At 43.5% G+C, this 14997-nt stretch overlaps 1 protein-coding gene across 6 annotated transcripts in view; it reads left to right on the top strand.

Moving 5' to 3' along the window:
* usp54a (ubiquitin specific peptidase 54a) overlaps positions 1–14997 on the top strand; it is a 61868-nt gene that overhangs the window by 20866 nt on the left and 26005 nt on the right. For all 6 annotated transcript variants that reach the window (XM_029698222.1, XM_029698220.1, XM_029698224.1 and 3 more), the window contains exons 3-8: positions 4169–4303; positions 5614–5727; positions 5885–5967; positions 11050–11155; positions 13876–14022; positions 14586–14735. In XM_029698222.1, the coding sequence (XP_029554082.1) occupies positions 4169–4303; positions 5614–5727; positions 5885–5967; positions 11050–11155; positions 13876–14022; positions 14586–14735 (735 nt within the window). The remainder of the gene's footprint in view (positions 1–4168; positions 4304–5613; positions 5728–5884; positions 5968–11049; positions 11156–13875; positions 14023–14585; positions 14736–14997) is intronic.

The following is a 14997-nucleotide window of genomic DNA, read 5'->3' as shown; positions in this document are numbered from 1 at the left end:
GCTCACCTCACCCAACTCTTCTCCCTCTCTCTCTCTCTTCCTTACGCAAGATGTGTTGAGGTGCAGCGGCAGGGCAGGTGTGTGTGTGTGTGTGTGTGTGTGTGTGTGTGTGTGTGTGTGTGTGTGTGTGTGTGTGTGTGTGTGTGTGTGTGTGTGTGTGTGTGTGTGTGTGTGTGTATGCGAGTGTTTGTGTTTTCACATGTTTGTGTGCCTTTATGTGTGTTTGTGTCTGCTTGCCCAATAAACACTCACCTTGTTCAGGGTGTTTTTGTCTGAGAAAATGGAAATACATGATATAAAAAAACATGGAAAAAATATTGAGACCTAGGTCTATTTTTCAAATGCGCCCTGTATAATGCAACAGAAATATAGACATTATACCCAAAATGTGTATGTATGTGTATATATATATATACACTGCTCAAAAAAATAAAGGGAACACTTAAACAACACAATGTAACTCCAAGTCAATCACACTTCTGTGAAATCAAACTGTCCACTTAGGAAGCAACACTGATTGACAATAAAGTTCACATGCTGTTGTGCAAATGGAATAGACAACAGGTGGAAATTATAGACAATTAGCAAGACACCCCCAATAAAGGAGTGGTTCTGCAGGTGGGGACCACAGACCACTTCTCAGTTCCTATGCTTCCTGGGTGATGTTTTGGTCACTTTTGAATGCTGGCGGTGCTTTCACTCTAGTGGTAGCATGAGACGGAGTCTACAACCCACACAAGTGGCTCAGGTAGTGCAGCTCATCCAGGATGGCACATCAATGCGAGCTGTGGCAAGAAGGTTTGCTGTGTCTGTCAGCGTAGTGTCCAGAGCATGGAGGCGCTACCAGGAGACAGGCCAGTACATCAGGAGACGTGGAGGAGGCCGTAGGAGGGCAACAACCCAGCAGCAGGACCGCTACCTCCGCCTTTGTGCAAGGAGGAGCAGGAGAAGCACTGCCAGAGCCCTGCAAAATGACCTCCAGCAGGCCACAAATGTGCATGTGTCTGCTCAAACGGTCAGAAACAGACTCCATGAGGGTGGTATGAGGGCCCGGCGTCCACAGGTGGGGGTTGTGCCCAACACCGTGCAGGACGTTTGGCAGTTGCCAGAGAACACCAAGATTGGCAAATTCGCCACTGGCGCCCTGTGCTCTTCACAGATGAAAGCAGGTTCACACTGAGCACATGTGACAAACGTGACAGAGTCTGGAGACGCCGTGGAGAACGTTCTGCTGCTTGCAACATCCTCCAGCATGACCGGTTTGGCGGTGGGTCAGTCATGGTGTGGGGTGGCATTTCTTTGGGGGGCCGCACAGCCCTCCATGTGCTCGCCAGAGGTAGCCTGACTGCCATTAGGTACCGAGATGAGATCCTCAGACCCCTTGTGAGACCATATGCTGGTGCGGTTGGCCCTGGGTTCCTCCTAATGCAAGACAATGCTAGACCTCATGTGGCTGGAGTGTGTCAGCAGTTCCTGCAAGAGGAAGGCATTGATGCTATGGACTGGCCCACCCGCTCCCCAGACCTGAATCCAATTGAGCACATCTGGGACATCATGTCTCGCTCCATCCACCAACGCCACATTGCACCACAGACTGTCCAGGAGTTGGCGGATGCTTTAGTCCAGGTCTGGGAGGAGATCCCTCAGGAGACCATCCACCACCTCATCAGGAGCATGCCCAGGCGTTGTAGGGAGGTCATACAGGCACGTGGAGGCCACACACACTACTGAGCCTCATTTTGACTTGTTTTAAGGACATTACATCAAAGTTGGATCAGCCTGTAGTGTGGTTTTCCACTTTAATTTTGAGTGTGACTCCAAATCCAGACCTCCATGGGTTGATAAATTGGATTTCCATTGATTATTTTGGTGTGATTTTGTTGTCAGCACATTCAACTATGTAAAGAAAAAAGTATTTAATAAGATTATTTCTTTCATTTAGATCTAGGATGTGTTGTTTAAGTGTTCCCTTTATTTTTTTGAGCAGTATATATATATATATATATATATATATATATATATATATATATATATATATATATATATATACAGTTGTAGTCCGAAGTTTGCATACACTTAGGTTGGAGTCATTAAAACTCGTTTTTCAACCACTCCACAAATTTCTTGTAAACAACCTATAGTTTTGGCAAGCCGGTTAGGACATCTAAACCACATGGGACCACGCAGCCATCATACCGCTCAGGAAGGAGACGCGTTCTGTCTCCTAGAGATGAACGTAGTTTGGTGCGAAAAGTGCAAATCAATCCCAGAACAACAGCAAAGGATCTTGTGAAGATGCTAGAGGAAACAGGTACAAAAGTATCTATATCCACAGTAAAACGAGTCCTATATCAACATAACCTGAAAGGCCGCTCAGCAAGTGAGAAGCCACTGCTCCAAAACCGCCATATAAAAGCCAGACTATGGTTTGCAACTGCACATGGGGACAAAGATCGTACTTTTTTGAGAAATGTCCTCTGGTCTGATGAAATAAAAATAGAACTGTTTGGCCATAATGACCATCATTATGTTTGGAGAAAAAAGGGGGAGGCTTGCAAGCCGAAGAACACCATCCCAATCGTGAAGCACGGGGGTGGCAGCATCATGTTGTGGGGGTGCTTTGCTGCAGGAGGGACTGGTGCACTTCACAAAATAGATGGCATCATGAGGATGGAAAATATTGAAGCAGCGTCTCAAGACATCAGTCAGGAAGTTAAAGCTTGGTCGCAATGGGTCTTCCAAATGGACAATGACCCCAAGCATACTTCCAAAGTTGTGGCAAAATGGCTTAAGGACAACAAACTCAAGGTACTGGAGTGGCCATCACAAAGCCCTGACCTCAATCCCATAGAAAATGTGTGGGCAGAACTGAAAAAGCATGTGCGAGCAAGGAGGCATACAAACCTGACTCAGTTACACCAGCTCTGTCAGGAGGAATGGGCCAAAATTCACCCAACTTATCGTGGGAAGCTTGTGCAAGGCTACCCGAAACATTTGACCCAAGTTAAACAATTTAAAGGCAATGCTACCAAATACTACTTGAGTGTATGTAAACTTCTGACCCACTAGGAATGTGATGAAACAAATAAAAGCTGAAATAAATCATTCTCTCTACTATTATCCTGACATTTCACATTCTGAAAATAAAGTGGTGATCCTAACTGACCTGTTACTAGGATTAAATGTCAGGAATTGTGAATTGTATTTGGCTAAGGTGTATGTAAACTTCTGACTTCAACTGTATACACTACCGTTCAAAAGTTTGGGGTCACTTCGAAATATCCTTGTTTTTGAAAGAAAGCAACATTTTTGTCCATTAAAATAACATCAAATTGATCAGAAATACAGTATAGACATTGTTAATGTTGTAAATGACTATTGTAGCTGGAAACGGCAGATTTTTTGTGGAATATCTACATAGGCGTACAGAGGCTCATTATCAGCAATCATCACTCCTGTGTTCCAAGGGCACGTTGTGTTAGCTAATCAAAGTTTAGCTTTTTAAAAGGCTAATTGATCATTAGAAAACCCTTTTGCAATTATGTTAGCACAGCTGAAAACTGTTGTTCTAATTAAAGAAGCAATAAAACTGGCCTTCTTTAGACTAGTTGAGTATCTGGAGCATCAGCATTTGTAGGTTTGATTACAGGCTCAAAATGGCCAGAAACAAATACCTTTCTTCTGAAACTCGTCAGTCTATTCTTGTTCTGAGAAATGAAGGCTATTCCATGTGAGAAATTGTCAAGAAACTGAATATCTCTTACAGCGCTGTGTACTACTCCCTTCACAGAACAGTGCAAACTGGCTCTAACCAGAATAGAAAGAGGATTGGGAGGCCCTGGTGCACAACTGAGCAAGAGGACAAGTACATTAGAGTGTCTAGTTTGAGAAACAGAAACAGACGAAAAGTCCTCAACTGGCAGCTTCTTTAAATAGTATCCGCAAACACCAGTCTCGACGTCAACAGTGAAGAGGTGAAATTAGTGTTAACTTGATATAAACGATATTGACCACCTTCCAGTTGCGGTGAACCCTGTGTGAAACCTGTGAATGTATAATTTCTTTGTACAATCCGTTAATATTTTCTGTTGAGTCCATTCCTGTTATTCCAGAGAGTGTTACACTGTTATTGACCCTGCTGTGTTATTGTGTCTCTTGTTGTTTCTAGAGTATCTTTGCTCAGTTCCAGTTCAGCAGTGAGAAGGTGCTGCCATCTGACGCGCTCCGCAGCGCGCTGGCCAAGACCTTCCAGGACGAACAGCGCTTCCAGCTGGGCATCATGGACGACGCCGCAGAGTGCTTCGTAAGAGACAACCCTCCCTCCTCTACTTCTTCCTACTTTACCCCCTCACTATTACTCTCTCAGCTCACTTATTCCTCCATTACTTACCTCATCCCTCACGTCCATTACCCTTCATTCTTCCACTCCTGTTCTCTCTCTTCTAATACACCTTCACGCTTAGCAAACAGAACAGAGCTAAGAGATCAGCTAAAAGTGATCTCATAACAAAATGTTCCATGTTAAAAATCGGACTTTCGCAGTGCCATAACATTTAGATAACAATGGCTGGGGACACTATTTACTTTGGGAGAACAAAGGAAAAGTGTGGGAAGTGTTTTTGTCTCTGGGAAGTCGCAATGCAGAGCTCTCTACAAGGCCTTTACCCTGATCCCACTGACAGTAAGCAGTCCACCCAGCCTCTACCACACTACCGCAAAGAAACAAACTTAGCCATTTTCCCCCCCTGACTGGCTCATTTTATAAGCAACGCAGCTAGGCAGCCAGCCAGAGGATTGTTCCATACCCTGTATCCTCTCTGGGCCTATTCTCTCCTCTCTACCTCTCTCTCCACTTCTCTTTATGTTCTGCTGACAAGCGAGAACATACGGAAACTGCAACTTGGGTTGTTTTTTATTAGTATTATTCTGGGTATTTGGCTGCGGCTGCATTTCGGAGGCGGTGGGATGGTGGGCTGAGGCAGATGCTAAGTGTACATTGGAAGCTCCCCGTGGTGACCCTCTCTCTGCAGTGCTACAGAACTCCCACTGCTCAGAGGGCTCCCGCCTGCAGTTAGAGTGATAAATCACCCAGTAAATTAGCTCAGTGTGGCCAACCAGAGCCTCTGTGTGTTTTGTAGTGCAGCACCTTGCTGCTTCACTGAATTTAAAACAGTAATCCACTCAAAAACTATATTTTTTTGTCCACTATTGATGCAGTCCCAAAATGTGTTCCATGTCAGTGATCAAGTTTTCAAGATATAGGACTTTCAAAAATCTAATTGTAGATGCATCATCATGAGGATGTGGCAAGTTACAATTAGCATTTTGAAAGTCCAATGTCTTGAAGACATGATTGCTGATGTGCAAAACATTTTGAGACTATCAACAGTGGACTAATTAAAAAAAAATATCAAAGATAGTTTTTAAGTGGATTATTCCTTTAAGCACTATAAGTTTTCTCAAGAGGATATTTTCTTTGTGTGTTGGTTTTGTCACAACGTAGTAATGTGATTCAGTTAAAAACACATGTGGGAAAGCGCATGCACACTTGCTTAACACAAACACAAACAGGAATAAAGCTAACATGACTGTCTCTAACTGTTGCCCCCACAGGAGAACATCCTAATGCGGATTCATTTCCACATCTCAGACGAGACCAAAGAGGACATCTGCACAGCCAAGCACTGCATCCCACACCAGAAGTTTGCCATGACGCTTTTCGAACAGGTCAGCACAAACACAAGCCTCAGTAACTTATTTAGAGGATCAGTCAATCCGTTTTCTTTTCATCTCAGAATTGACCCCCCCATCCATTTCTATGTCATTAACTCAAGTCAAGCCAGCTGTGCTTATCTTAGTCGTGTAACTCTTTGTATGTTTTCAGTGTGTGTGCAGCAGCTGTGGGGCCTCCTCTGACCCGCTGCCATTCATTCAAATGGTGCACTACATCTCCACCACATCCCTCTGGTGAGTAATGCTTTGACTTGGGAAAACAGCATTGAGTTGACTGGTTCTGCCTAGATCTGAGGGGGTTCCTTCTGACCAGTTCTGACCAGTTCTGACTAGTTGACTAACACCATACATAGGCGCACATTTTATACAAAAGTGAAAATTTATGGGCACTGCTCTCCAATTGAATTTTGCTCCATTCACTCCACAAACAGATGATAGAATGAAAAGCTTTTCCGGTCTCTTTGCCACGGAGCAGAGCAAAAAACAAAATCTGCGCTCTCTCGGCCTAGAGACACCATGGTGACCGAACGTGCTTTCTCTCTCCTCCTCTAAAGAGAAGTAACCCGCTAGGCTAGATATCAGGTCGCCTAGGAACGGGTAATAGCTTCCTTCATTGTGGCATTATGAGCTGTCAACAAAACCTCTCTGGGCTGTGGGAGGAGGAAGGAGGGATGAATCACTTGCCTTCCCTTCGTTAGGCTGCGGACTAGCTGTAGTGAGCCAGGGGCTGCCTGCCTGCGTCTCCAGCTGTGGTGATGTCTGCAGCGAAGCCCTCAGGAGAGCCCAGCACCACCTCAGCCTCTTCTTCTGCGCACACACACACAGACACAAGCACCCACTCCCCCCTAACCCTCAGAGGAGTATGTTGTATCCTGACAACGGTTTATATGCCAATAACAGACCTCTCTCCTGCACCAGAGCACAGAGTTACAGTATAACCCTGGAGTGTCTTTGAGGCGTGCACCTCTATAGGTGGACAGAGCTCCAGAGAGACCTGGAGAAAATGGGAACGGAACAAAGAGTCACCTTGTAGACAAAGGACTGGTCTAAGGCCCTGCAGTCACATGATCAGTAGCACCAGTGTTAAGGCTATAGCTGTAGTGCTCTCTATTTTAGAAGGATGTTTTTATCTGAAAGAGACTTACCGTAAATTCCGGACTATTAAGCGCACCTGAATATAAGCCGCACCCACTGAATTTAAAAAAATATATTATTTTTAACATAAATAAGCTGCACATGTCTTTAAGCCGCAGGTGCCTACCGGTACATTGAAACAAATGAACTTTACACAGGCTTTAACGAAATACGGCTTGTAACAAAAATAAATAGGCTTTAACGAAACACGGCTTGTAACAAAAATAAATAGGCTTTAACGAAACATGGCTTGTAACAAAAAATACAAAATTAACAGTAGCCTACCAAGAAAGTCATTGCTCCAGACCAAGCTCCCGTGCAGCAGCTCTATTTCCTTTTCCAACAGCCAGATCAATCGCCTTCAACTTGAAAGCTGCATCATATGCATTTCTCCGTGTCTTTGCCATGATAAGGGTGACAAAATGACTACCGTAATCAGAATGATGGGATGTTTGAGCGCGCTTGATTTAATCTAAACAGTAAACAAAAAAGTTGTTTGACCTTAACCCGTTCGGCAATTTCATTGGTCTAATGAAAGCTTAATGCCACCAAAAAACTGAGCACGTCACAGAATGTGTTTTTTTTTGTAATTTTATTTGAAAGAGGGAAAAATCCATATATTAGCCGCGTCATTGTTTAAGCCGCGAGGTTCAAAGCATGGGAAAAAAGTAGCGGCTTATAGTCCGGAAATTACGGTACATTTAACACAGTCTGTAGGGGGGATTGGGGTAAGTTGAGCCATTTATTACATTCAGCATCACTACGTCAAGGGAAATAGTGTTATTTCTAACAAAAGATATCTACATTTGAGCCACCTTGGGGTAAGTGGGTGATAGTGTCCTTTGACAGGGGTTGATGGTGTTGATAGGTCAAAGTTGAATTCATGGAATGTGAGGTGTGGTATATTGTATATCTTAAATGTATGCCTACATTCAGATATACATGTAGATCTCTCTGTTCACTATCACTTACCCTTCCATTTCTCAACCAGTTGTATGGGACAGGGATGTTGTTTCGATGTGCCAATTCATGCATTTGAGGCTACTAAGCCCATGAAACTGAGCTGCAAAATTCTTGATATGTTTAGCAAGCTCAGACTCCATGTCATAAGATAAGACACTGTGTCCCGCTGCTACAATATCATAGCCTCTCTTTCGCACAGCTTCTTGTTCGTCATTTTGTTGTTGTCAATGTACAGTGCATTCGGAAAGTATTCAGAACCCCTCACTTTTTCCACATTTTGTTACGTTACAGACTTATTCTGAAATTGATTAGATTGTCACGCTCGTCGGAAAGGACGGACCAAGGCGCAGCGTGTGTTGAGTTCCACATCTTTTAAGTGAAACATTAAAAAAATAAACAAACAACAAAACGTGAACTACGTGGTGCAACATGCACACACACAAAACAATATCCCACAAAGCAGGTGGGAACAAATGACAACTTAAGTATGATCCCCAATTAGAGACAACTATAAACAGCTTCCTCTAATTGGGAACTACACTCACAAACAAACTTAGAAAACAAAATACTAGATAATCCCCCCTAGTCACACCCTGACCTAAAACACCATAGAGAACCCCGAGGGCTCTATGGTCAGGGCGTGACATAGATAAATAAAAATCCTCATCAATCTACACACAATACCCCATAATGACAAAGTGAAAACAGTTTTTTATACATTTTGCTAATAATATATATATATATATATATATATATATATATATATATATATATATATATACCTTATTTACGTTAGTATTCAAACCCTTTGCTATGAAACTCAAAACTAAACTCAGGTACATCCTGTTTCCATTCATCATCCTTGAGATGTTTCTACAGCTTGATTGGAGTCCACCTGTGGTAAATTCAATTGATTAGACATGATTGGAAAGGCACACAGCTGTCTATATAAGGTCCCACAGTTGACAGTGCATGTCAGAGCAAAAACCAAGCAATAAGGTTGAAGGAATTGTCCATAGAGCTCCGCGACAGGATTGTGTCAAAGCACAGATCTGGGGAAAGGTACCAAAAAATGTCTGTGGCATTGAAGGTCCCCAAGAACACAGTGGCCTCCATCATTCTTAAATGGAAGTAGTTTGGAACCACCAAGACTCTTCCTAGAGCTGGCCGCCTGGCCAAACTGAGCAATCGGGGGAGAAGGGCCTTGGTCAGGGAGGTGAACAAGAACCTGATGGTCACTCTGACAGAGCTCCAGAGTTCCTCTGTGGAGATGGGAGAACATTCCAGAAGGACAACCGTCTCTGCAGCACTCCACCCATCAGGCCTTTAAGGTAGAGTGGCCAGACGGAAGCCACTCCTCAGAAAAAGGAACATGACATCCTGCTTGGAGTTTGCCAAAAGGCACCTAAAGGACTCTCTGAGAAACAAGATTCTCTGGTCTGATTGAACTCTTTAAAAATGAAAGGAGAGCCACACACTCTAGGAGCTCAGATGCAATAATTTAATAACCTAATATCCAAGGTTTCGACAGACAAGCTGTCTTCATCAGGGACAGCTTGTCTGTCGAAACGTTGGATATTAGGTTATTAAATTATTGCATCTGAGCTCCTAGAGTGTGTGGCTCTCCTTTAATTATCAAGTGTTCTCCTCCACTAGCCAGCACCTAACCTAAACAGGTGTGCTTTTCTTTTGCCTCCTGATTGAACTCTTTGGCCTGAATGCCAAGCGTCACGTCTGGAGGAGACCTGGTACCATCCCTACAGTGAAGCATGGTGGTGGTAGCATCATGCTGTGGGAATGTTTTTTAGCGGCAGGGATTGGGAGACTAGTCAGGATTGAGGGAAAGATAAACAGAGCAAAGTACAGAGAGTTCCTTGATGAAAGCCTGCTCCAGAGAGCTCAGGACCTCAGACTGGGGTGAAGGTTCACCTTCCAACAGGACAATGACCCTAAGCAGGAGTGACTTTAGGACAAGTCTCTGAATGTCCTTGGGAGGCCCAACCAGAGCCCGGACTTGAACCCGACCGAACATCTCTGGAGAGACCTGAAAAAGCTGTGCAGCGACGCTCCCCATCCAACTCAACAGCGCTTGAGAGGATCTGCAAAGAAGAATGGGAGAAACTCTCCAAATACAGGTGTGCCAAGCTTGTAGCGTCATACCCAAGAAGACTCGAGGCTTTAATCGCTGCCAATGGTTCTTCAACAAAGTACTGAGTAAAGGGTCTGAATACTTATGTAGATGTGATATTTCTTTACATTTGCAAGAATTTCTATAAAATAGTTTTTGCTTTGTCATTATGGGGTATTGTGTGTAGATTGATGAGAATTTTTTTTAAATCCATTTTAGAATAAGGCTGTAACGTAACAAAATGTGGAAAAAGTCAAGGGGTCTGAATACTTCCAGAATGCACTGTACCTCTTCAGTGTCATTCAGTCCATTGTTTCATCCCTTGCTGCTGCTTGAATGGACTTCTTCCCTTCTCTCACTTCCTTGACTGCTCTCTCAAGAACCTCAAGGGGGGTAGACCCCTGCTTGTTTTACATTTGTATGCATGATGATGTCTGCTCTGTAGCAATAAAAATGCACTTGAGTTCAAGACACATTGCAAAAATATGTAATCATCATTTGTGCGGGGTATGGCGGCCATTGGCTCAACTTACCCCATTGCCATTGGCTCAACTTACCCCAAGGCAAACATTTAGACTATATTAGCTCACACAGCTACAAGGATGCACTTTCCGTGCTATGTTTAGAACCGCATATTGTAGCTTATAGAGACCCCAACTGATGTATAAAACAATATTAAAACTCTACTTTGGTTTAGATATAACACATTGCATTAACTTGACTTTGTGAAAATCAGATTTTTGGACCAAACATGCTTGACACTTTTTTCCATGTGTTTTTTTTCCTTCACATGAAATGATGACCTCTTACTAAATATTTGGTCACATGATTCATTTTGTGTATGGTTTCCTAGAAACAAGGGTGGCTCAACTAACCCTTTGGCTCAACTTACCCCACTCTCCCCTACAATATATGTGGCCCACAGATCATACCCACAACCCTGGTGTTGCAAGGACTAGATGTCTGAGTGTGTGTTGTCTCCCACTGTAGATGTCTGAGTGTGTGTTGTCTCCCACTGTAGATGTCTGAGTGTGTGTTGTCTCCCACTGTAGATGTCTGAGTGTGTGTTCTGTGTATTCCCTGTGTTACAGTAACCAGGCGGTGAGGATGCTGGAGTGTAGAGACAAGCCCACACCAGACATGTTTGGAGAGCTGCTCCGCAACGCCAGCACTATGGGAGACCTACGCAACTGTCCGGTGAGTTAGTGTACAAGCACACTTTACCACACCTTACCATAAAAGTACATTTACATTTTTGTCATTTAGCCGGCGTTCTTATCCAGAGCGACTTACAATTAGTGCATTCATCTTAATATACCTTGGTGGGACAACCAGATATCAGTCGTAGTAAGTACATTTTCCCTACAATAAAGTAGTTATCAATAAAGTCAGTACTAGTAGGAAAAGACAAGTGCAGGTAAAAAGTATTTTTGCGTGGGGGTGCCGTGGGGTTTATTTAAGATACTCTTTGAAGAGGTAGAGTTTCTGAAGTGTTTTGTAAGATGAACAGGGACTCCGCTGTCATGCTGTTAGGGGAAAGCTTGTTCTACACCATGGACCGTATGACAACTGTGATAGCCACTATATTACAGCCACAATAGATATTACACTCCCACCAGAAATATTCTTACTTCTGATGGTGAAAAAAAGTTAAATATTCATGTCTGTAGGATTCTTTAGTCAAGATATAAGGTATATCTCTCTGGTCACCCCTAAAGCCAACTCCTCCTTTGGTCGTCTCTCCTTCCAGTTCTCAGCTGCCAATGATTGGAACGAACTACAAAAATCTCTAAAACTGGAAACACTTATCTCCCTCACTAGCTTTAAGCACCAGCTGTCAGAGCAGCTCACAGATCTCTGCACCTGTACATAGCCCATCTTTAATTGAGCCCAAACTACTACCTTTTCCCCTACTGTATTTATTTATTTTATTTATTTTGCTCCTTTGCACCATATTATTTATATTTTAACTTTTAACTTTCTTCAAACTACAAATCTACCATTCCAGTGTTTTTTCTTGCCATACTTTATTTACTTTGCCACCATGGCATTTTTTTGCCTTTACCTCCATTATCTCACATCATTTGCTCACATTGTATATAGTCTTATTTTTTTCTACTGCATCATTGATTGTATGTTGTTTTACTCCATGTGTAACTCTGTGTTTTTGTATGTTGTCGAACTGCTTTGCTTTATCTTGGCCAGGTCGCAATTGTAAATGAGAACTTGTTCTCAACTTGCCTACCTGGTTAAATAAAGGTGAAATAAATAAATAAAATAAAAAATATATATTATGACTCTCACGCTTGCGTACGCGCACACACACACAAACTCCGAGGCTTGTGTTGAGTGTGGGCGGACTGGTTCAGAGGGACTTCATGGCGTCACATGGGCAGTAAACACCATTCTGAGGTCAGCCAAGCTCACCACGGAGTCCTCAGTGCTTCGACTGTAATATCTCTGGGTCAGAAACGGAACTGAAAGGACCAGGGTGGATCAACATGAGCAGCTCATAGTATTAGCGTTTTAAAATTTAAATCATGTGAAATCTCCCAGTCAAACATGACTCTTAGAATTCTGATACTCCCTCCCAGCTTTATCTTATCAAACATTAAAGCCTCTAGTCATTCTGAAGGTAAACTCTAGAGTCTGCATAATCATAATGAGCTGCCCCAGTATTGTACAATGTCACGGCTGTCGAAGGATCGGACCAAAGTGCAGCGTGGTTGTAGTTCCACATTTTATTAAATCCGTGAAACTTTGCAAAACATAAATAACTGAATTTACACAACAACAAATCGGGACGCAGAAACAAATACTACTCAAAAGATAATCACCCACAAAACCCAGGAAGAAAAACCCCTACTTAAATATGATCTCCAATCAGAGGTAACGAGGACCAGCTGCCTCCAATTGGAGATCAACCCAAAAAACAACAACATAGAAATAGAAAAACTAGAACTAAAACATAGAAATAGAAAACATAGAAAAACACAAAACACCCCCTGTCACGCCCTGACCTACTCTACCATAGACAATAACCTCTTACTATGGTCAGGATGTGATTACAGGCATTTTTACAGGCAATTACAGGCATTTTTCAGAAATATGTTTGTATTCGCTAAGTATAGGCTGACTTTGATGCTTCTCCCGCTGGTCTGTGTGTGAGAAACCCTAGTGCTCGCCTGTGCTGTGAGAAAGTCTCCTCTGTTTATGTCAAATTTGGCGCGTGCACAATCGTTGCCCTTCAGGGGGCCTGCCGCCCGCTTGTTTCCAGCCTCACTTCTGGGAAACGCACAAAAGAGGAGGGAATTTTGCCCCTCTCTGGCAAAGGAGGTCAAGATGGTAGGTGCATGTGGTGACATGCGTCCTTCTCCCTCGCAAACACACACAAACAAACAAACAAACACACACACACACACACACACTGTACCGCTCTGGCCCAAATCAGCTCTGTGAAAGGAGTCCTGTGGTAACCCCACATGCTGTTGGGCCCAGTGTGTGGGTATTTATGTCTAAAGGAAGGCTGTCTCTCTGTGATGGGCATAGAAGTGACACTTGAATTGGGGGTTGTCATTGGCCTACAGCCAGCTGACCTTTTCAGACACAGCACACTATGAGGGGTGCCCTGAATTTAACCATAGTCAACACTGAAATAGCTAAATGGATGAAGATCACTGTCAACTCAGTACGTAATGAGTCATGGTAGACTTTGTTTGAGGATTTTTTAGTTTGTTTGAGGATTTTGGGTTTGTGATTTATTACGCTCAATTTATCTCTCCTTTTTGTCCCCCTCTTTCACTTCCCCCTTCTGTCTCTCCCACTCCATCTCTTGCCCCCTACCTTTCTTCCCCCCCTCCTCTTCACACTCTCTCTTCTTCCCTCTCGCCCCCCCCCCCTCTCTCTCCGTACCTCAGAGTAACTGTGGGGAGAAGCTGCGTATCCGTCGGGTGCTGATGAACTCTCCAGAGATCATCACCATCGGTCTGGTGTGGGACTCTGACCACTCAGACCTGGCAGAGGACGTCATCCACAGCCTGGGCACCTGCCTGCGCCTGGGGGATGTAAGACGCACACACACACACACACACACACACACACACACACACACACACACACACACACACACACACACACACACTCACTCTTACAGTTTTCTTCATAAGATACCACTAAGTTATGCCATACTGGGTTGTGTGTGCTGTAATGTTTCTAGCCACCGACACCAGAGTGGATAGAAAGCAGTCTGATGTCTCTATACTCTGACACAACACACACAGTCAGGCACCATTTCCCTTGCTAATGAATTTTTCATGGTGTTTACCTGCTGTAAAAGCGAGCTAACCTTTGAGAACCTCTGGAGCGTTTCTGAAGTAGTACTTCTGCGAGTTGTGTAATGATCCGATACCAATATTCCCAATGTCTGTTTGGGTACCCTGGGCCTCGATTCATGGAAATATGTGACAGGTTAAATGAATGATGGATTACTTACTGTAAGGTCCAGATTTCTTCCTGACCACTTGACTTGACGGGGGGGGATAGGATTTAGATATACAGTATTGCAGGACAGTGTATTTTTCATTTCCCTATGGGGCTGAACATGCGTCCTCTCCGCTGTCCTCCTCAGCTCTTCTACAGAGTAACAGATGATAAGGCCAAGCAGGCAGAGCTCTACCTGGTGGGCATGGTGTGTTACTACGGCAAGCACTACTCCACCTTCTTCTTCCAGACCAAGATACGCAAGTGGATGTACTTTGACGACGCACATGTCAAAGAGGTAAAAAAAAAAAAAATCTATAAATCCATCCAGGTGAATGGTTAGAGAAGTTGCCCTTATCCACCGATGTAGGATGGCATTCCTTTACCCCTAATCCTAACCATAAACATGAACCATTTGTTTTTCCTGTGTAGTTGCTGTGTTTTATTCTTCCTCTGGTCATTTGTAGTTGAAACTCATACAGGCTATGTTTGGCTATACATTGCTCCTCACTTGGGTGATGTTACTGTGAGAAGAACATGAGCCATACAAGTGTTTTTGG

This window comes from Salmo trutta, chromosome 18, assembly GCF_901001165.1.
Source record: "Salmo trutta chromosome 18, fSalTru1.1, whole genome shotgun sequence".
NCBI lineage: Eukaryota > Metazoa > Chordata > Actinopteri > Salmoniformes > Salmonidae > Salmo > Salmo trutta.
This window is presented reverse-complemented; position numbering and strand designations above follow the sequence as displayed.